Source organism: Neoarius graeffei, chromosome 8, assembly GCF_027579695.1.
Source record: "Neoarius graeffei isolate fNeoGra1 chromosome 8, fNeoGra1.pri, whole genome shotgun sequence".
In the NCBI taxonomy this organism is placed as follows: Eukaryota; Metazoa; Chordata; class Actinopteri; order Siluriformes; family Ariidae; genus Neoarius; species Neoarius graeffei.
In genome coordinates, this window is record NC_083576.1 from 3,478,484 (window position 1) to 3,500,466 (window position 21,983).

Consider the following 21,983-nt stretch of genomic DNA (forward strand, 5'->3'; position numbering starts at 1 on the left):
TCAGCTTTAATTCAGTGGGTTGAACAAAATGATTGCATAAAAATGTGAGGAACTAAAGCATTTTTAAACACAATCCCTTCATTTCAGGGGCTCAAAAGTAATTGGACAAATTAAATAATTGTAAATAAAATGTTCATTTCTAATACTTGGTTGAAAACCCTTTGTTGGCAATGACTGCCTGAAGTCTTGAACTCATGGACATCACCAGACGCTGTGTTTCCTCCTTTTTAATGCTCTGCCAGGCCTTTACTGCAGCGGTTTTCAGTTGCTGTTTGTTTGTGGGCCTTTCTGTCTGAAGTTTAGTCTTTAACAAGTGAAATGCTGCTCAATTGGGTTGAGATCAGGTGACTGACTTGGCCATTCAAGAATATTCCACTTCTTTGCTTTAATAAACTCCTGGGTTGCTTTGGCTTTATGTTTTGGGTCATTGTCCATCTGTATTATGAAACGCCGACCAATCAGTTTGGCTGCATTTGGCTGGATTTGAGCACACAGTATGTCTCTGAATACCTCAGAATTCATCCGGCTGCTTCTGTCCTGTGTCACATCATCAATAAACACTAGTGACCCAGTGCCACTGGCAGCCATGCATGCCCAAGCCATCACACTGCCTCCGCCGTGTTTTACAGATGATATGGTATGCTTTGGATCATGAGCTGTACCACGCCTTCACCATACTTTTTTCTTTCCATCATTCTGGTAGAGGTTGATCTTGGTTTCATCTGTCCAAAGAATGTTCTTCCAGAACTGTGCTGGCTTTTTTAGATGCTTTTTTAGCAAAGTCCAATCTAGCCTTTTTATTCTTGAGGCTTATGAGTGGCTTGCACCATGCAGTGAACCCTCTGTATTTACTTTCATACAGTCTTCTCTTTATGGTAGATTTGGATATTGATACACCTACCTCCTGGAGAGTGTTGTTCACTTGGTTGGCTGTTGTGAAGAGGTTTCTCTTCACCATGGAAATTATTCTGCGATCATCCACCACTGTTGTCTTCTGTGAGTTTCCAGGTCTTCTTGCATTGATGAGTTCACCAGTTCTTTCTTTCTTTCTTTCTTTCTTTCTTTCTTTCTTTCTTTCTTTCTTTCTTTCTTTCTTTCTTTCTCAGGATGTACCAAACTGTAGATTTTGCCACTCCTAATATTGTAGCAATTTCTCGGATGGGTTTTTTTCTGTTTTCGCAGCTTAAGGATGGCTTGTTTCACCTGCATGGAGAGCTCCTTTGACTGCATGTTTTCTTCACAGCAAAATCTTCCAAATGCAAGCACCACACCTCAAATCAACTCCAGGCCTTTTATCTGCTTATTTGAGAATGAAATAATGAAGGGATTGCCCACACCTGCCCATGAAATAGCCTTTGAGTCAGTTGTCCAATTACTTTTGGTCCCTTTAAAAACAGGGTGGCACATGTTAAGGAGCTGAAACTCCTAAACCCTTCATCCAATTTTAATGTGGATACCCTCAAATGAAAGCTGAAAGTCTGGACTTTATGTCCATGTCCATTATATAACTAGAACTTGAATATGTTTCAGTAAACAGGTAAAAAACAAAATTTGTGTCAGTGTCCAAATATATATGGACCTAACTGTATTTGAATTAAATTATGAAAAGAAAATGAACTTTTTCATGAAACTCCAATATTTTGAGATGCACTAGTATAGTATTTATAGAAGGAGTCTTCAGAGTCAGGGTTTTGTAACAGTCATAAGTTTTCCACTATGTTCATATGTTTCTAGTCTTCGGGCCAGAGGAGTTTCCAGTTTTGCAGTAATAAGACAAAAACTGTTGTTGTTTTTTTTTGTTGTTGTTGTACAAAGAAAGTCTGGTGAGGAGCTGACACAAGTGAAAATGTGCTTTGTGGACACTCCACAACATTAACTATATCTATAAACAGTTAAAAAGCACAACTTGTTGCTCTTTAATAAACTGTACAGTTGCAATCATTGGAAAGTTGGTGTGGTTTAAGGGGAATAAAACATTTCTCAATGTGCTGTTATAATTCTACAGGAAAACCAGAATGCTAAGGATGTAGTAGCTCATCTGTCCTGCCATCAAAACAACCACGACGACCAAAACATCAAACAGAACTGAAATGTGACAACATGAGAGAGGACCAACCTCCACGACAAACTGTTTACAACAGGAACATCAACAAAGGACTAAGTTTTGTTCCCCGAGGGAAGATCGACCCAAAACATCAACCAGAACTAAATTCCATGATAAATGAGAGAGGAGATACAATTCTAGTCAGAAGAAAATTTGTTAAGTGACCTAATTACTAATTTGTTGGCAAAAAATTGACAATACAATGACCAAGTTTTATACAGAAAGTCGCGTTCTTTCAAACAAAACAATCAGAACTGAAATCCAGTGAGAACTGAGGGAGGAGATACGATTTAACTGAAAATAAATAAAGTTGTAAATAAAGTTGTACAAAAATTGTTTCCAAGAAAATCAACAAACAAATGATCAAGTTTTGTTCCTCAAGGAAAGATCTACTGAAAACATCAATCAGAACTGAAATCCGGTAAGAGCTGCGAGAGGAGAAACAATTCTAGTGAGAAGTCCCAAAACTCGTGAAGGTGACCTGATTAGCAGTTCATGAGCAAATATTTGACAATACAGTGACCAAGTGTTTTGCAGAAGGGCTAGTTCTTTCAAACAAAACAATCAGAACTGAAATCCATTGAGAACTGAGGGAGGACACACGATTTAAAGGGGAACTGAAGGAAAATTTATTATAAAAATTCTATTTCATTTTATTAAATATCGGAACGCATGTTTGATCGCTATTTTGTCGCTGCTATAGCAAGTTATCTCATCTCATTATCTGTAGCCGCTTTATCCTTCTACAGGGTCGCAGGCAAGCTGGAGCCTATCCCAGCTGACTACGGGCGAAAGGCGGGGTACACCCTGGACAAGTCGCCAGGTCATCACAGGGCTGACACATAGACACAGACAACCATTCACACTCACATTCACACCTACGCTCAATTTAGAGTCACCAGTTAACCTAACCTGCATGTCTTTGGACTGTGGGGGAAACCGGAGCACCCGGAGGAAACCCACACGGACAGAACATGCAAACTCCGCACAGAAAGGCCCTCGCCGGCCCCGGGGCTCGAACCCAGGACCTTCTTGCTGTGAGGCGACAGCGCTAACCACTACACCACCGTGCCGCCATAGCAAGTTATGAGTGTTTGAAATATGCTCTGTAATATATCAGTCCATATGTCAAAGCAACGGCCATAAACGAGATTTGTTGAGACCTGTGCGAGACATCGTAGGACAGAAGTAAAACGTACAGCGGAAATCAAAGTGACCAACATCTGCCAACGTTGTCAGAAGACATGCAGAAGTTTTGTTTGTTTTGATAACAATCAGGAAAGTTTGAAAAAAGTAGGCAGTAATCATCATTTAAACTCGTTTTTGTGCAATATTTTATTTGGAAAACAGTTTTCAAAATGGCTGACACTTCAGGTTTCGAAGTCTCACACAAGTCTCGTGAAGATCGCGTGGATAAGCGACGCCTGCCATGGACCAAATGAACTCAATTCAACACGGCTAAAAACCGAATAGGCCGATAAGTATAATATTTAATTGCAATTAGTTGCCAATATGAGTCACGATATAAGGTTACTAAAACCGAAAACGTAATTGAAGAACATGTTAATTAAGAAATAATGCAAGTTTAAAAATGACTTCAGTTCTCCTTTAACTGAATATAAACAAAGTTGTAAACAAATTGTTTACAGCAAGAACATCAACAAACAAACAACCATGTTTTGTTCCATGACGGAAGATCGACCCAAAACATCGATCAGAACTGGAATCGGATGAGAAATTCTAGTGAGAGACCTGGAAAATTCATTAATTTGGTCTAATTAGTAACTTGTTAGCAAAAAAAAAAAAAAAATTGACAAAACAATGTCCAAGTTCTGTGCAGAGTGATGAGTTCTTTCGAACAAAACAATTGGAATGGAAATCCATGGAGAACTGATGGAGGAGATACGATTTAACTGAATTGTGGATGACGGACGCCACGCCATGGCAACAGCTCATCGGTCTTATGAACAGATGAGCTAATAACCACCTCTGAGGTGGTAATACAGACTTTACACAAATCACACCACATCATCAGGGATTTGGGAAAATGTCATGAAATTTAGAGTTTAGATTAAGAGTGGTAGGTAATGAGCTGCAAGAACAAGAAATAAACTTGTTTTCAACTAGTTGGTTGTTCCAGAACAATATCATGTTCTTAAATTAATCAAATTGGTCATTGTTGACAATTTGTGGCAGCGAAATAAGAAGAATAAACATATGTGGACATGCTGTAATCGGAAAACAATCAATGTTGGGGTGGTAACTGCTCTCAGCCAATAAGAACAACCATTTTGGACATCTACGAGTGGAGAACAGGTCATTCATGAATTCCGTTTTATCTGTTTATTATTCTGCATGCATATCCGAATGATGTTTTCCATTTCCATCATTTTTATTCAGGATTGTTTTTGAAAGTTCCCCTCACCGGGTGCGTATAAAACAGCAAATAAGGATTCTCTCTTAAGAGCTTCTCCTGGATGTGAAGCTTGCATACATTATGCACTTACAGGTATGCAAATCCGGTTCTGTATGAGGGATGAGCGGCGAGGTGCTGGCATTTTGCCTCCAAATGAAATATAAATCAAAACGCAGTGTGCGTTCGTTGGACCACACTCACATTTAATCATGTGGGAGATTTGGGTGGAGTCGAGGAACAGCATGGCGCCTACAAATGGAGAGGATTTATTCTTTAATTTTAAATAAGTTGAAGAAGAATTGCACGTATTGTGCAGCTTTGTGAGTTGAGGACAGAACATGGTTTCCAAATGGACTTGCTGGAATACAAATGTGCACGATTCTCCAAGTCTGAGTCTCTCGAGTGCGTACTTCGCACGTTTAAACTCCTTGATGTCCGTCAGATCTAATCAGACCTCATCAACATCACATACACAACCTCACCATAACAGACTGTTCTGAAGTCTAATCTAGAGTAGTAGAAGTCTAAAGATACACCCTGTAACACCATTAACAAAAGTCTGATTGTAAAATAATCATAAAAGTTCTGTAACCATTTCTGGTTACATCTACTGTCACCACGAAACAACTTCCTGCTCTCACTGACATTATAGCAGCTGGAAACAGTCTTTCCCTCACCAGCCTCTATTTCTTCTCTCTGTTGAAGTTAATAAGACATAAATATAGGAAATTCCTGTTATAGGAAATTAATCAATACCTTCTGATCAATCAGAATCCAGAATTCTAGATATTAAACCAAAGACCTCTATTGGACTGTTGTGGGAACCCTTAAAGGGTCTATGTAGAACCCTACATCAGTATTCTTCTATCACAAAAAGGTTCCCTGGTAGAACCTTTACATGAATGATAAGAATCCATAAATGACTTTAATGATACTAATCAAGGTTTCTTCACTTGTTCCTCTGAAGGAAACCTTATTTAGAAGCTAAACAAATGTAATTTTCCAATGAACCCTGAAGGAACCCCTGAAGAACCTGTTCCCTCCTTAACTGGTTCAGTGAACAGAAGAAACTCCAAATTATTATTAATTATGGAGTTCCAATTAAACTGTGATACTTGTGAGTGGAAAAAAGATTCTTCAAGGGTTCTTCAAAGGTTTCTCGAGCTCTCTCACATCAGCCATCAGCTGTGCCATTTTTCTGTCAGATTACTGCATGATGGTTTTCTTTCGAGACAAATAATGGCAGGTTTTATGGATTTTTTGGACATACTGTATGTTTTTGGTTCAATTGCGTGTGTGTGGGTGTGAGAGAGTGTGAAAGAGCAAGTGTAAGATGGAGATAATGAGGTCCATAGAGTAAAACCAAGCAGGAGGTTGCGTCTCTCCTTCTCCCACAGCAGAGTTTCTTCTCAACACAAAGGAATCATGAGAACTGGAGATCTTTGAACATGGCGAGCTGAAACTTCTCATTCAGGAAAAAAGGACGAGGAGAGATTGAGAGAGAGAGAGAGAGAGAGGTGTCTCCAAGACGGTTTAAGATTTGGAAAGCAAATACAAGTAAACATGCACCACTTTTGTTTTTTCATCATGGGATTTTTCTTCTTCCCTGTTTTGATGATGATACAACTGATGATACGACCACATTTTGGTGAAATATATTTTCTTAACACTGAAAAAAACACCAACAAATTTTGACCAAATGTGATTTTTTTTTTTAAAAACAGAATTCAGCTCACAGCGACATCTGAAAGATTTTTCCAGACAAACACGTGATATAATTTTTTTATTATGAATATCATGAAGCACTCCTGATTGTCCCTGTGTAAGACGTGTATCTACAACTAATAAACACATTAAAAACATGTTCTTTATTGAACAAAGATGATTAACATTTATGGACTGAGTCTCCTATGTCAGTACTGAGTAACATTCAGAGGTAAAGCCGTAATTTTAACATTGACATGAAGACATCTTCAAGACAGACAAATTTATGCGTATGAGAGAGAGAGAGAGAGAGAGAGAGAGAGAGAGAGAGAGTAAAGAGTGGCTGGTGAGGGAACGACTGCTTATAGCTGCTATAATGTAAGTGAGAACAGGAACTAACTTGTTTTGGAGATGGTCCACAACTTTAAAACTAGACGGCCTTTCAGATTTTTCAAGTGTAGGTCATAAAAAGAATTTTTCCCGACACCCAGTTATTTTTGTTTAGTGACTGAAAGCTACTGAATTTGAATCACAGACTTCCAATTTTATTAGTTTTCTTTTTAATAGAACAATTAATGAATTTATCTCCACATGGCCCTAAATTCTCTGCTATTTTTTCCTGCTTCCCCATGACCCAATTCAAGATACTACATCATGCATCACGTGGTGGGCTTTCCCCGTTCACGCAAGGCATTGTGGGATACAAATTTGAAACAGGAGAGAAAAATGGAGGACGTGAGTGTGCGAATGAAACGTGAAAGAGCGACTACAGTAACGGAAAGAAAGCGAGAAGAAAAGATGTTATGTTCTATATGAAGGAAAGGAAACGCAGGACCAAACTAATAAATATGGGCGCTCAGCGAGCACCTCGGTGTGATCAGCTGTTCGTTTAGCAACAGAATGATGGAACTGTCAGTGCACGCTCAAAGGGAAACCTGTAGATGGCAGTAATGCAACACTGTGGATGCCAGCTGCCGTAAAACCCAAAAGAAGAAGAAGAAGGTAAACCTGCGCATGCGCACACGGACTTCCTCTGTCTGCTTGACTGCGCCAAGCGAGCGATTTCATGCACATTATTTGCTTTAATCCCCTCAAATTAAATAACTTCCCAGCCACAGAATGGCCTGATATTTTGTGAGATATTACAGAAATAAACAGATATCACAATCACCACATTTCAGACGGAACTAAATTTCACTGATTTTATGAAATTGAAAGGCCGTCTAGCTTTAAATGTACAGTGCCTTGCAAAAGTATTCATACCCCTTGAACTTTTTCACATTTTTCCACCTTACAGCCATGAACTTAAAAGTTTTTTTTATTGAGATTTTATGTGATAGACCAACACAGAGTAGCACGTAATTGTGAAGTGAAACAAAAATGATAAATGGTCTTCAAAATTTTAAACAAATAAAAATCCGAAAAATGTGGTGTGCATTAGTATTCAGCCCCCTGTACTCTGATACCTCTAAATACAATCCAGTGCAATCAATTGCCTTCAGAAGTCGTCTAATTAGTTAATAGAGTCCTACTGTGTGTAATTTACACTCAGCATAAATACACTTGTTCTGTGAAGGCCTCAGTGGTTTGTTAGAGAACACTGAAGAACAAACAGCATCATGAAGACCAAAGAACTCACCAGACAGGTCAGGGATAAAGTTCTGGAGAAGTTTAAAGCAGAGTTAGGTTATAAAAAAAATATCCCAAGCTCTGAACATCTCAAGAAGCACTGTTCAATCCATCATTCAAAAATGGAAAAAGTATGGCACAACTGCAAACCTACCAAGACATGGCGGTCCACCTAAACTGACAGAGCGAGCAAGGAGAGCACTGGTCAGAGAAGCAGCCAAGAGGCCCATGATCACTCTGGAGGAGCTGCAGAAATCCACAGCTCAGGTGGGAGAATCTGTGCACAGGACAACTATAAGTCGTACACTCCACAAATCTGGCCTTTTTGGAAGAGTGGCAAGAAGAAAGCCATTGTTGAAAGACAGGCATAAGAAGCCATGTAGGGGACACAGCAAACATGTGGAAGAAGGTGCTTTGGTCAGATGAGACCAAAGTTGAACTTTTTGGCCTAAATGCAAAGCGCTATGTGTGGCAGAAAACTAACACTGCTCATCACCCTGCACACACCATCCCCACTGTGAAACATGGTGGTGGCAGCATCATGCTATGGGGATGCTTTTCTTCAGCAGGGACAGGGAAGCTGGTCAGAGTTGATGGGAAGATGGATGGAGCTAAATACAGGGCAATCCTGGAAGAAAACCTGTTGGAGGCTGCAAAAGACTTGAGACTGGGAAGGAGATTCACCTTCCAGCAAGACAATGACCCTAAACATACAGCCAGAGCTACAATGGAACGGTTTAGATCAAAGAATATTCATGTGTTAGAATGGCCCAGTCAAAGTCCAGACCTAAATCCCATTGAGCATCTGTGGCAAGACTTGAAAATTGCTGTTCACAGACACTCTCCATCCAATCTGGCTGAGCTTGAGCTAGTTTGCAAAGAAGAATGGGCAAAAATTTCAGTGTCTAGATGTGCAAAGCTGGTAGAGACATACCACAAAAGACTTGCAGCTGTAATTGCAGCAAAAGGTGGCTCTACAAAGTATTGATGCAGGGGGGCTGAATACTAACGCACATCACATTTTTCAGATTTTTATTTGTTTAAAATTTTGAAGACCATTTATCATTTTCGTTTCACTTCACAATTATGTGCTACTCTGTGTTGGTCTCTCACATAAAAGCTCAATAAAAAAACTTTTAAGTTCGTGGTTGTAAGGTGGAAAAATGTTAAAAAGTTCAAGGGGTATGAATACTTTTTCAAGGCACTGTAACTATAAATGGATAAAAAAAGTACAACATGTCAATCTTTAATAATAAATAAGTAAATAAATAATTTGGGATGTTCTGTGATAAGAAGGTAACCTTAACTATTTCTGTTTTTCCCCAAAAGTCCAAAATTGACAAATAAATAAATAAATAAAATTAGCATTGTATTGTCACAAACTCATTAAAAGTTAATCCTCAGTATTTCATGCTCTTCATGGTGACACTTGATTTGTGCTTGGACTCTCATGACTTTACTTAAAAACAAACAAACAAACAAACAAACATAGAATTTGTCAATTTTTGGTAATTTTACTAAATGCTCCATGTTTTCATTGAGCCATGAGGAACAGTTTAGCCGATTATGTATTGAACTGTACATTAATAAAGTTAATCATATGATCACATGACATTCAGTCATTATATTTAACTAATTATGTCATTTTTTGTTAATTCAATCTGTTAATTTAAATATTTAATATATTTATTCGGGGCGGCACGGTGGTGTAGTGGTTAGCGCTGTCGCCTCACAGCAAGAAGGTCCTGGGTTCGAGCCCCGGGGCCGGCGAGGGCCTTTCTGTGTGGAGTTTGCATGTTCTCCCCGTGTCCGCGTGGGTTTCCTCCGGGTGCTCCGGTTTCCCCCACAGTCCAAAGACATGCAGGTTAGGTTAACTGGTGACTCTAAATTGAGCGTAGGTGTGAATGTGAGTGTGAATGGTTGTCTGTGTCTATGTGTCAGCCCTGTGATGACCTGGTGACTTGTCCAGGGTGAACCCCGCCTTTCGCCCGTAGTCAGCTGGGATAGGATCCAGCTTGCCTGCAACCCTGTAGAAGGATAAAGCGGCTACAGATAATGAGATGAGATGAATATATTTATTATAAAACAATGGAAAGTACAGACACTTATTCAAAGCATCAACCTCCTGATGGGGGCAGCGTTGCATTTTGTAGCGTGTGTGTGTGTGTGTGTGTGTGTGTGTAGGGTGGGGGTGTTAAAAAGTATATGTGAATGCTCTCAGTTTAAAATACAACAGCGTTGCAACAAGCAAAGTGTGGTTCAAACATACACACAGACTGGGTTTGTCAACCCCCCAACACACACACACACACACACACACACTCATTAGCATTCATTAACTCTTCCCAGTAATAAGTGATGGATGTGAGCAGCCGACGGTAAACGCCACGGATCGGCGGTGTGAGGCTCCAGGTGCAGCTGCGTCTCAAACAGTTTCATAAACAGACGTTCAGTCGGAATCACGCTGCTCATCTGATGCATCAGAGAGACACAGAGCAGAGCGGAGGGAGGAGTTCGACTGTGAGGAAACAGACAACATCAACCTGAACTGACTCAGAGAGCAGCAGGAGGAGAACGTTAGAACTTCGCACTTAAAAGATGAGGAATGAAGAAACGGAATCAAAGTGAAGAATGGTTTGGAAATGAGACACTTCAGGTTATCTGTCTCGTCTCATCTCATTATCTCTAGCTGCTTTATCCTGTTCTACAGGGTTGCAGGCGAGCTGGAGCCTATCCCAGCTGACTACGGGCGAAAGGCGAGGTTCACCCTGGACAAGTCGCCAGGTCATCACAGGGCTGACACATAGACACAGACAACCATTCACACTCACATTCACACCTACGCTCAATTTTAAGTCACCAGTTAACCTAACCTGCATGTCTTTGGACTGTGGGGGAAACCGGAGCACCCGGAGGAAACCCACGCGGACACGGGGAGAACATGCAAACTCCACACAGAAAGGCCCTCGCCGGCCACGGGGCTCGAACCCGGACCTTCTTGTTGTGAGGCGACAGCGCTAACCACTACACCACCGTGCTGCCCAGGTTATCTGTTCACAATCTAAATGTTTACAAGTCCTGATTTAACACCACGCTCCTCATTTCTGATCATTTTTTTTCCCTTCCTAAGATTACCTGGATTTAACCAGGAGCTCGATTTATACACCTGATAAATCAAGCCTCTCTGAAAACTATTTAAGTTAAATCTAACGCGAAGTCAGCAACGTCATGGAAGAATTGTAGGTTATCACTTCGATTATGACTTCACAAGCCGCTGAATTTAATTTTCAACAAAGTTTCCTCATTAACATTCTGAAATTAGCTCCACCTCTAGCCGCAACAGCACGCCCCGACTCCACCCCTTTGGTTTAAAGAGTTCTCAGTGTTTGTTTTCATTTGATTTTTTTTTTTTGCAATTCACTTTGCCAGCAGCAGGGGGCAAAAATGACAAACAGCTCCTTTAAAATGATCAACGCCTCAGAGCTTTAAGAAGTGAAGTAAGGAGTTAACAGGAATAAAATTCAATAAGTCAAGGATTTATCACAGTCATATGGAGGTCATGTGGTGATAAATCAGCTAAAGTCTCTATTTTTTTAAGGACATTTTTAACTTTTATTGTTGAACTTTTTGAAGAACTGCAAAACAAAAAAAGCACACTGAAGGACACTAGGGGGTGTCGAGAGCGAGAAAATGGTGAAGGAACAACAACAACGCTCAGAGCTGCCACTGTTTATCGTAATGTAAGTGATAATGTGGATGTTCCACAATATAGAATGTTACTATAAACAGATAAAAATCAATCAATCAATCAATCAATCAATCAATCAATCAATCAATCAATAAATAGAGAGTAATCCTTGCCAAAGAGCTGCAGTATAAAAGCAATAAAACACTTAGGGATGTGCTGTTATGGGAAAATAATCAACTTTGAAATGGTACTTTAGTGTCTCAGCTTCATCACACCATCCTGCTGTTGATTATTTTCCAATAACAGCATCACACACAGTGCGTTAGTCCTTACTTATTCATTTCTGCAATTTATTTCAGATTGAGAAATAAAAAAAATCGTGACACCAACAACTCTGTTCGACTAAAACATTTATTGTCCAAGTTTTTTAAAATTTGTTCATTATTAAAATTTTTAGCTTGTCATCTGTCAAAGTCTATTCCGTGACTTGTGTTTCCAGTTTATTAGTAATGCTGAGTGAATAAGTGTAACGAAGCAAAACTATGACACAGAAGTGAAGATTTATATTTTATCATTCTGTGGGCACAGGATAAGCTCCTTCAGACCTCAGTAAAGATTATCCAGAACCATGAAGCCACCAATCATTTAAAAAAAAAAAAGTAAAACAAAGTGCTGCTGTTTTCCGTCAGAGCCACCATCGTTGTGTTAAAGTCTTAACTGTATTTCTCTCGGCTCAGTGACTCACCGTATCAGCTCCAGCCAGCTGGACACAGCTCTCCTCTCCGCCGAGCAGCCAGACGAGACCCGGCTCTTAACACCTGATCCGTGTTCTTCTTCAAAAAAACATCAACACTGACCTCAGAGTGAGGTTGAGCCTCCAAAAAAACACCAGCAAACACAGCTGTTATTTAACATCACCAGGTTTGGTCAGAGGTAAGCAGGAGAAGGCGAGTAAGAGAAGGCAAAAAAGGAGAAGGCGAATAGGAGAAGGCGAGCAGGAGGAGGCGAGCAAGAGGAGGTGAACAGTAGAAGGCGAACAGGAGAAGGCGAGCAGGAGAAGGCGAGCAGGAGGAGGCGAGCAAAAGGAGGCGAGCAAGAGAAGGTGAGCAGGAGGAGGCGAGCAAGAGGAGGCGAGCAGGAGAAGGCGAGCAAGAGAAGGTGAACAGGAGAAGGCGAGCAGGAGGAGGTGAGCAAGAGGAGGCAAAGAGGAGAAGGCGAGCAAGAGAAGGCGAGCAAGAGAAGGCGAGCAGGAGGAGGCGAGCAAGAGGAGGTGAACAGTAGAAGGCGAACAGGAGAAGGCGAGCAGGAGAAGGCGAGCAGGAGGAGGCGAGCAAAAGGAGGCGAGCAAGAGAAGGTGAGCAGGAGGAGGCGAGCAAGAGGAGGCGAGCAGGAGAAGGCGAGCAAGAGAAGGTGAACAGGAGAAGGCGAGCAGGAGGAGGTGAGCAAGAGGAGGCAAAGAGGAGAAGGCGAGCAAGAGAAGGCGAGCAAGAGAAGGCGAGCAGGAGGAGGCGAGCAAGAGGAGGTGAACAGTAGAAGGCGAACAGGAGAAGGCGAGCAGGAGAAGGCGAGCAAGAGAAGGTGAGCAGGAGGAGGCGAGCAAGAGGAGGTGAACAGGAGAAGGCAAGCAAGAGAAGGTGAGCAAGAGAAGGCGAGCAGGAGGAGGCGAGCAAGAGGAGGCGAGCAGGAGAAGGCGAGCAAGAGAAGGCGAACAGGAGAAGGCGAGCAAGAGAAGGCGAACAGGAGAAGGCGAGCAGGAGGAGGCGAGCAAGATGAGGCGAAGAGGAGAAGGTGAGCAAGAGAAGGCGAGCAAGAGAAGGCGAGCAGGAGGAGGCGAGCAAGAGGAGGTGAGCAGGAGAAGGCGAGCAAGAGAAGGCGAACAGGAGAAGGCGAGCAGGAGGAAGCGAGCAAGAGGAGGCGAACAGGAGAAGGCGAGCAAGAGAAGGCGAGCAAGAGAAGGCGAACAGGAGAAGGCGAGCAAGAGAAGGCGAACAGGAGAAGCCGAGCAAGAGAAGGCGAACAGGAGAAGGCGAGTAAGAGAAGGCAAAAAGGAGAAGGCGAACAGGAGAAGGCGAGCAGGAGGAGGCGAGCAAGAGGAGGTGAACAGTAGAAGGCGAACAGGAGAAGGCGAGCAGGAGAAGGCGAGCAAGAGAAGGCGAACAGGAGAAGGCGAGCAGGAGGAGGTGAGCAAGAGGAGGCGAACAGGAGAAGGTGAGCAAGAGAAGGCGAGCAGGAGGAGGCGAGCAAGAGGAGGTGAGCAGGAGAAGGCGAGCAGGAGGAGGTGAGCAGGAGGAGGCGAAGAGGAGAAGGCGAGCAGGAGGAGGCGAGCAAGAGGAGGCGAGCAGGAGAAGGCGAGCAAGAGAAGGTGAACAGGAGAAGGCGAGCAGGAGAAGGCGAACAGGAGAAGGCGAGCAGGAGGAGGCGAACAGAAGAAGGCGAGCAAGAGAAGGCGAACAGGAGAAGGCGAGCAAGAGAAGGTGAGCAAGAGAAGGCAAACAGGAGAAGGCGAGCAAGAGAAGGCGAGCAAGAGAAGGCGAGCAGGAGGAGGCGAGCAAGAGGAGGTGAGCAGGAGAAGGCGAGCAAGAGAAGGCGAACAGGAGAAGGCGAGCAGGAGGAAGCGAGCAAGAGGAGGCGAACAGGAGAAGGCGAGCAAGAGAAGGCGAGCAAGAGAAGGCGAACAGGAGAAGGCGAGCAAGAGAAGGCGAACAGGAGAAGCCGAGCAAGAGAAGGCGAACAGGAGAAGGCGAGTAAGAGAAGGCAAAAAGGAGAAGGCGAACAGGAGAAGGCGAGCAGGAGGAGGCGAGCAAGAGGAGGTGAACAGTAGAAGGCGAACAGGAGAAGGCGAGCAGGAGAAGGCGAGCAAGAGAAGGCGAACAGGAGAAGGCGAGCAGGAGGAGGTGAGCAAGAGGAGGCGAACAGGAGAAGGTGAGCAAGAGAAGGCGAGCAGGAGGAGGCGAGCAAGAGGAGGTGAGCAGGAGAAGGCGAGCAGGAGGAGGTGAGCAGGAGGAGGCGAAGAGGAGAAGGCGAGCAGGAGGAGGCGAGCAAGAGGAGGCGAGCAGGAGAAGGCGAGCAAGAGAAGGTGAACAGGAGAAGGCGAGCAGGAGAAGGCGAACAGGAGAAGGCGAGCAGGAGGAGGCGAACAGAAGAAGGCGAGCAAGAGAAGGCGAACAGGAGAAGGCGAGCAAGAGAAGGCGAACAGGAGAAGGCGAGCAGGAGGAGGCGAGCAAGAGAAGGTGAGCAAGAGAAGGCAAACAGGAGAAGGCGAGCAAGAGAAGGCGAGCAAGACAAGGCGAGCAGGAGGAGGCGAGCAAGAGGAGGTGAGCAAGAGAAGGCGAACAGGAGAAGGCGAGCAAGAGAAGGCGAACAGGAGAAGCCGAGCAAGAGAAGGCGAACAGGAGAAGCCGAGCAAGAGAAGGCGAACAGGAGAAGCCGAGCAAGAGAAGGCGAACAGGAGAAGGCGAGCAAGAGAAGGTGAACAGGAGAAGGCGAGCAGGAGGAGGCGAGCAAGAGAAGGCGAGCAGGAGGAGGTGAACAGGAGAAGGTGAGCAAGAGAAGGCGAGCAGGAGGAGGTGAGCAAGAGGAGGCGAGCAGGAGAAGGCGAGCAAGAGAAGGCGAACAGGAGAAGGCGAGCAAGAAAAGGCGAACAGGAGAAGGCAAGCAAGAGAAGGCGAACAGGAGAAGGCAAGCAAGAGAAGGCGAACAGGAGAAGGCGAGCAGGAGGAGGCGAGCAAGAGAAGGCGAACAGGAGAAGGCGAGCAGGAGAAGGCGAACAGGAGAAGGCGAGCAAGAGAAGGCAAACAGGAGAAGGCGAGCAAGAGAAGGCGAACAGGAGAAGGCGAGCAGGAGGAGGCGAGCAAGAGAAGGCGAACAGGAGAAGGTGAGCAGGAGGAGGCGAGCAGGAGGAGGCGAAGAGGAGAAGACGAGCAAGAGAAGGCGAGCAGGAGGAGGCGAGCAAGAGGAGGCGAGCAGGAGAAGGCGAGCAAGAGAAGGTGAACAGGAGAAGGCGAGCAGGAGGAGGCGAGCAAGAGGAGGCGACAGGAGAAGGCGAGCAAGAGAAGGCGAACAGGAGAAGGCGAGCAAGAGAAGGCGAACAGGAGAAGGCGAGCAAGAGAAGGCGAACAGGAGAAGGCAAGCAGGAGGAGGTGAACAGGAGAAGGCGAGCAAGAGAAGGCGAACAGGAGAAGGCGAGCAAAAGAAGGCGAACAGGAGAAGGCGAGCAGGAGGAGGCAAGCAAGAGAAGGCGAGCAAGAGAAGGCAAACAGGAGAAGGTGAGCAAGAGAAGGCGAGCAAGAGAAGGCGAACAGGAGGAGGCGAGCAAGAGAAGGCGAACAGGAGAAGGCGAGCAGGAGGAGGCGAGCAAGAGGAGGCGAACAGGAGAAGGCGAGCAAGAGAAGGCGAGCAGGAGGAGGCGAGCAAGAGAAGGTGAACAGGAGGAAGCGAGCAAGAGAAGGCGAACAGGAGGAAGCGAGCAAGAGAAGGCGAACAGGAGAAGGTGAACAAGAGAAGGCGAGCAGGAGGAGGCGAGCAAGAGAAGGTGAACAGGAGAAGGCGAACAGGAGAAGGCGAGCAGGAGGAGGCGAGCAAGAGCAGGCGAACAGGAGAAGGAGTGCAAGAGAAGGCGAGCAGGAGGAGGCGAGCAAGAGAAGGCGAACAGGAGGAGGAGATCAAGAGAAGGCGAACAGGAGAAGGCGAGCAGGAGGAGGCGAGCAAGAGGAGGCGAACAGGAGAAGGCGAGCAAGAGAAGGCGAACAGGAGAAGGCGAGCAAGAGAAGGCGAGCAGGAGGAGGCGAGCAGGAGGAGGCGAGCAAGAGGAGGCGAACAGGAGAAGGTGAGCAGGAGGAGGCGAGCAGGAGGAGGCGAAGAGGAGAAGACGAGCAAGAGAAGGCGAGCAGGAGGAGGCGAGCAAGAGGAGGCGAGCAGGAGAAGGCGAGCAAGAGAAGGTGAACAGGAGAAGGCGAGCAGGAGGAGGCGAGCAAGAGGAGGCGACAGGAGAAGGCGAGCAAGAGAAGGCGAACAGGAGAAGGCGAGCAAGAGAAGGCGAACAGGAGAAGGCGAGCAAGAGAAGGCGAACAGGAGAAGGCAAGCAGGAGGAGGTGAACAGGAGAAGGCGAGCAAGAGAAGGCGAACAGGAGAAGGCGAGCAAAAGAAGGCGAACAGGAGAAGGCGAGCAGGAGGAGGCAAGCAAGAGAAGGCGAGCAAGAGAAGGCAAACAGGAGAAGGTGAGCAAGAGAAGGCGAGCAAGAGAAGGCGAACAGGAGAAGGTGAACAAGAGAAGGCGAGCAGGAGGAGGCGAGCAAGAGAAGGTGAACAGGAGAAGGCGAACAGGAGAAGGCGAGCAGGAGGAGGCGAGCAAGAGCAGGCGAACAGGAGAAGGAGTGCAAGAGAAGGCGAGCAGGAGGAGGCGAGCAAGAGAAGGCGAACAGGAGGAGGAGATCAAGAGAAGGCGAACAGGAGAAGGCGAGCAGGAGGAGGCGAGCAAGAGGAGGCGAACAGGAGAAGGCGAGCAAGAGAAGGCGAACAGGAGAAGGCGAGCAAGAGAAGGCGAGCAGGAGGAGGCGAGCAGGAGGAGGCGAGCAAGAGGAGGCGAGCAGGAGAAGGCGAGCAAGAGAAGGCGAGCAGGAGGAGGCGAGCAAGAGAAGGCGAACAGGAGGAGGCGAGCAAGAGAAGGCGAACAGGAGAAGGCGAGCAGGAGGAGGCAAGCAAGAGAAGGCGAACAGGAGGAGGCGAGCAAGAGAAGGCAAACAGGAGAAGGCGAGCAGGAGGAGGCGAGCAAGAGGAGGCGAACAGGAGAAGGCGAGCAAGAGAAGGCAAGCAGGAGGAGGCGAGCAAGAGAAGGCGAACAGGAGGAGGAGATCAAGAGAAGGCGAACAGGAGAAGGCGAGCAGGAGGAGGCGAGCAAGAGGAGGCGAACAGGAGAAGGCGAGCAAGAGAAGGCGAACAGGAGAAGGCGAGCAAGAGAAGGCGAGCAGGAGGAGGCGAGCAAGAGGAGGCGAGCAGGAGGAGGCGAGCAGGAGAAGGTGAGCAAGAGAAGGCGAACAGGAGAAGGCGAGCAAGAGAAGGCGAACAGGAGAAGGCGAGCAAGAGAAGGCGAGCAAGAGAAGGTGAACAGGAGAAGGCGAGCAGAAGAAGGCGAGCAGGAGGAGGCGAGCACGAGGAGGCGAGCAAGAGACGGCAAACAGGAGAAGGTGAACAGAAGGCGAACAGGAGAAGGCAAGCAGGAGAAGGCGAGCAAGAGAAGGCAAACAGGAGAAAGTGAGCAAGAGAAGGCGGACAGGAGAAGGCGAGCAGGAGAAGATGAACAGGAGAAGGCGAGCAGGAGGAAGCGAGCAAGAGGAGGCGAACAGGAGAAGGCGAGCAAGAGAAGGCGAACAGGAGAAGGCGAGCAAGAGAAGGCGAACAGGAGGAGGCAAGCAAGAGAAGCCGAACAGGAGAAGGCGAGCAGGAGGAGGTGAGCAAAAGGAGGTGAACAGGAGAAGGCGAGCAGGAGAAGATGAACAGGAGAAGGTGAGCAAGAGAAGGTGAACAGGAGAAGGCAAGCAGGAGAAGGCGAGCAGGAGAAGGCGAACAGGAGAAGGCGAGCAGGAGAAGATGAACAGGAGAAGGTGAGCAAGAGAAGATGAGCAGGAGAAGGTGAGCAAGAGAAGGCGAGCAGGAGAAGGTGAGCAAGAGAAGGCGAGCAGGAGAAGGTGAACAGGAGAAAGCGAGCAAGAGAAGATGAGCAGGAGAAGGTGAGCAAGAGAAGGCGAGCAGGAGAAGGCGAGCAGGAGAAGGTGAGCAGGAGAAAGCGAGCAGGAGAAGGCGAGCAGGGATCAGAGCAAACATGGAGATGAAGTCGTGTTCATTCACTCAATGCTACGGTTCCTCTGTTGGCTTTTACAAGAACATTACGCTAACCGAATGCGTAGCTCTCACTCTTCAGGCTCCACACTGCCTCCTGAGAAGGTGGAAAAGTTCATGAGCTCTTATTCCAGCTGTAATGAGGAGAGAAAATTGAGCAGAAATACATTAGAGAGACTCAAGGACACTTTAATATTGGGCCACATGCGGTTTGTGGAATTACTTTGTCCGACTTGAAGATGAATTAATAAATGAAATAGCAGGAAAAAAAATTGCCCCTTTGAGCTTTAAAAAAGTAATTGTACTAATTGTAACTGTATGATAGTGTATTAGGGCCATTATAGGTAAAGAAAAAAAAATTACAGTGCTGGGGAAGGGTGTTATGACAATTACAGTGGTGCTTGAAAGTTTGTGAACCCTTTAGAATTTTCTATATTTCTGCATAAATATGACCTAAAACATCATCAGATTTTCACACAAGTCCTAAAAGTAGATAAAGAGAACCCAGTTAAACAAATGAGACAAAAATATTATACTTGGTCATTTATTTTTTGAGGAAAATAATCCAATGTTACATATCTGTGAGTGGCAAAAGTATGTGAACCTTTGCTTTCAGTATCTGGTGTGACCCCCTTGTGCAGCAATAACTCCAACTAAACGTTTGCGGTAACTGTTGATCAGTCCTGCACACCGGCTTGGAGGAACTTTAGCCCGTTCCTCCATACAGAGCAGCTTCAACTCTGGGATGTTGATGGGTTTCCTCACATGAACTGCTTGCTTAGTTCCAAGATGGCGGCGCGCACACACGCAGCGGCTCCTCTCTGTCCCGACAGAACGGTGTTTTCGTGTTTTTTGTGTTTTAAAAGTGTGTATCTGTTCATCTTTGTCGCGTCCATCAGTCTCAAAGCGCATATACTCCCGTGAGTTTCTGCTCGACATCCGCAGAACTTTATTCACGGATATAAATCCAGTGGACGCAGAAGTGCTATGTGACTACAGTTTGCTCCAGAGGCCTGCTCAATCACTGACCCCCACTCCTGCATCCAGCCCACAGTGGAAGCGCCACAGGCGGAACATGCGGAAGCAGAAGAGGGGCAAGCGCGGCGGTATCCAGGCTAGGCTAGCGGCTAGCCCTCACTGGCCGGCTATCCCTACCATCACTCTGGCCAACGTACGCTCACTGGACAACAAGCTGGATTATGTCCGCCTGCTCCGCTCATCTTTTAAGTCTGTGAGTGAGTGCTGTGTCCTTGTGTTTGTGGAAACATGGCTTAACGACAGCATCCCGGACTGTGCTATTCAGCTAGCCCGGCTAACATGCTACTGGTCAGACAGAGCGCTAGTTGGGGGGGGGGGGGGAGACTCGCGGCAGAGGACTCTGTGTTTACATCAGTGATGCCTGGTGCTGTGATGCTGTTGTGGTCTGCAAACACTGCTCACCACTGGTGGAGTTTATGATTATTAAGTGCCGGCCATTCTATCTGCCGAGGGAATTTACAGCCATATTGCTGGTAGCATTGTACGGTACATCCCTCCTGGCTCCAATAACAACAGGAGTGAAGCACTGAATTAACTCTATCAGCACATCAGTGAGCAGCAGACAGCCCACCCAGATGCTTTCCTCATCCTGGCTGGGGATTTCAATCATGCAAACCCCAAAAGCGTGTTTCCAAAACTCTATGGACATATCAACTTTCCCACACGTGGAAACAATACTCTGGACAATGTTTACACCATGCATAAAGACGCCTACAAAGCCCTATCCCTTCCCCACCTTGGGGCCTCAGATCACTCCACTATTATGCTAATGCCAGCATACAGGCCGCTGGTTAAAGTCACCAAACCAGCTACAAAACAGATACATGTGTGGCCAGAGGGGTCATCAGAGGCACTCCAGGACTGTTTTTCCACCACTGACTGGAGCATGTTCAGACAGGCGGCCACCTACAGCAACATCACAGATCTCCAGGAGTACACGGAGACCGTCACTGCCTACATGAGGAAGTGCATGGACGACGTTACAGTCACCAGAACCATCTCCATTCGGGCCAATCAGAAGCCATGGCTGACAGGGGAAGTCCACAGGCTCCTGTGGGCTCGGAACGCCGCCTTCAGAGCTGGGGACGAGGTGGGCCTGAGGACAGCTAGGGCCAATCTGTCACGAGGCATCAGGGTGGCCAAGAGACAGTATTCCAGGCACATTGCTGACCACTTCAATGACAGCAGAGACACCAGGAACCTGTGGTGGGGGATTCAGACCATCACAGACTACAAGCCCTCGCCACAGACCTGTGACAACTCCATGTCTCTGCTGAATCAGTTGAACAACTTCTTTGCTCGCTTTGAGGCAGACAACAGCACCACGGCACAGAAGACCCCACCACCTCCCGGCGACCAGGTGTTGATGCTGTCCCCAGACAGCATGAGGAGAGCTCTCAGGACGACAAATGCACAGAAAGCCCCGGGTCCTTATAACATTCCTGGTCGTATCCTGAGAGACTGTGCCGAGGAGCTCACAGATATCTTTACAGACATCTTCAACATCTCGTTGAGCCAGGCTGTTGTCCCCATGTGCCTCAAAACCACCACCATCATCCCGGTCCCGAAGAAGTCATCTCCCTCCTGCTTCAATGACTACCGCCCTGTCGCACTCACTCCCATCCTCATGAAGTGCTTTGAGCAGCTAGTCATGCAGCATATCAAGTCTGCCCTCCCCCCTGCCCTGGATCCTTTCCAGTTTGCATATCAGTCCAACCGTTCGACCGATGACGCCATCTCCACTGCCCTCCACTCAGCCCTCACCCACCTGGAGACAAAAGACTCGTATGTCAGAATGCTGTTCATAGACTTTAGCTCAGCATTTAACACAATCATTCCTCAGCAGCTCATTCATAAACTGGACCAGCTGGGACTCAACACCTCCCTGTGCAACTGGCTGCTGGACTTCCTGATGGGGAGACCACAGACTGTACGGGTCGGCAGCAACTTCTCCAGCACCATCACATTGAACACGGGGGCCCCCCAAGGATGTGTGCTAAGCCCCCTCCTCTTCAATCTGCTGACCCACGACTGCACACCAACATCCAACTCAAATCTCTTCATTAAGTTTGCGGACGACACGACTGCGGTGGGTCTCATCAACAATGGCGATGAGACAATCTACAGGAGTGAGGTGAGCCGCTTGGCCATGTGGTGCAAGGACAACAATCTCCACCTGAACGTGGAGAAGACGAAGGAGATTGTTGTGAACTTCAGGAGAGAGCACACCCAGCATGCTCCACTATCTATCGACAGTGCTGCAGTGGAGAGGGTGAGCAGCACCAAGTTTCTGGGTGTGCACATCTCTGAAGACCTGTCCTGGAGCAACAACACTGCATCACTGGCCAAAAAAGCCCAACAGTGTCTGTACTTCCTCCGCAAACTGAGGAGAGCAAGAGCCCTGGCCCCCATCATGCACACTTTCTACAGAGGCACCATCAAGAACATCCTGACCAGCTGCATCACCGTGTGGTACGGTGCCTGCACCGTGTCCTGCTGCAAGACTCTGCAGCGCATCGTGAGAGCAGCTGAGAGGATCATTGGTGTCTCTCTCCCTTCTCTAATGGATA

The 21,983-nt window shown here is 46.6% G+C and overlaps 1 protein-coding gene across 1 annotated transcript; it reads left to right on the top strand.

Annotated features, from left to right (window-relative positions):
- Nucleotides 1-13,310: 13,310 nt before the first annotated feature.
- LOC132890323 (uncharacterized) lies at nt 13,311-17,794 on the top strand. The gene is made up of 4 exons (XM_060927135.1): nt 13,311-13,819; nt 13,940-14,505; nt 15,024-15,960; nt 16,045-17,794. Exons 1-4 carry the CDS (start codon nt 13,311-13,313, stop codon nt 17,792-17,794), a joined length of 3,762 nt encoding a protein of 1,253 aa, XP_060783118.1.
- The last annotated feature ends 4,189 nt before the right edge of the window (nt 17,795-21,983 follow it).

Bases quoted from the DNA above. Each gene is read 5' to 3' on its own strand.
- LOC132890323 (XM_060927135.1), top strand. From the start codon at position 13,311: ATGAGGCGAAGAGGAGAAGGTGAGCAAGAGAAGGCGAGCAAGAGAAGG. The intron at 14,506-15,023 runs GTGAGCAGGAGA...GAACAGGAGAAG, and splicing joins GAGGAGGCGAGCAAGAGGAG to GCGAGCAGGAGGAGGCGAGC. The intron at 15,961-16,044 runs GTGAACAGGAGG...GAACAAGAGAAG, and splicing joins GAGGAGGCGAGCAAGAGAAG to GCGAGCAGGAGGAGGCGAGC.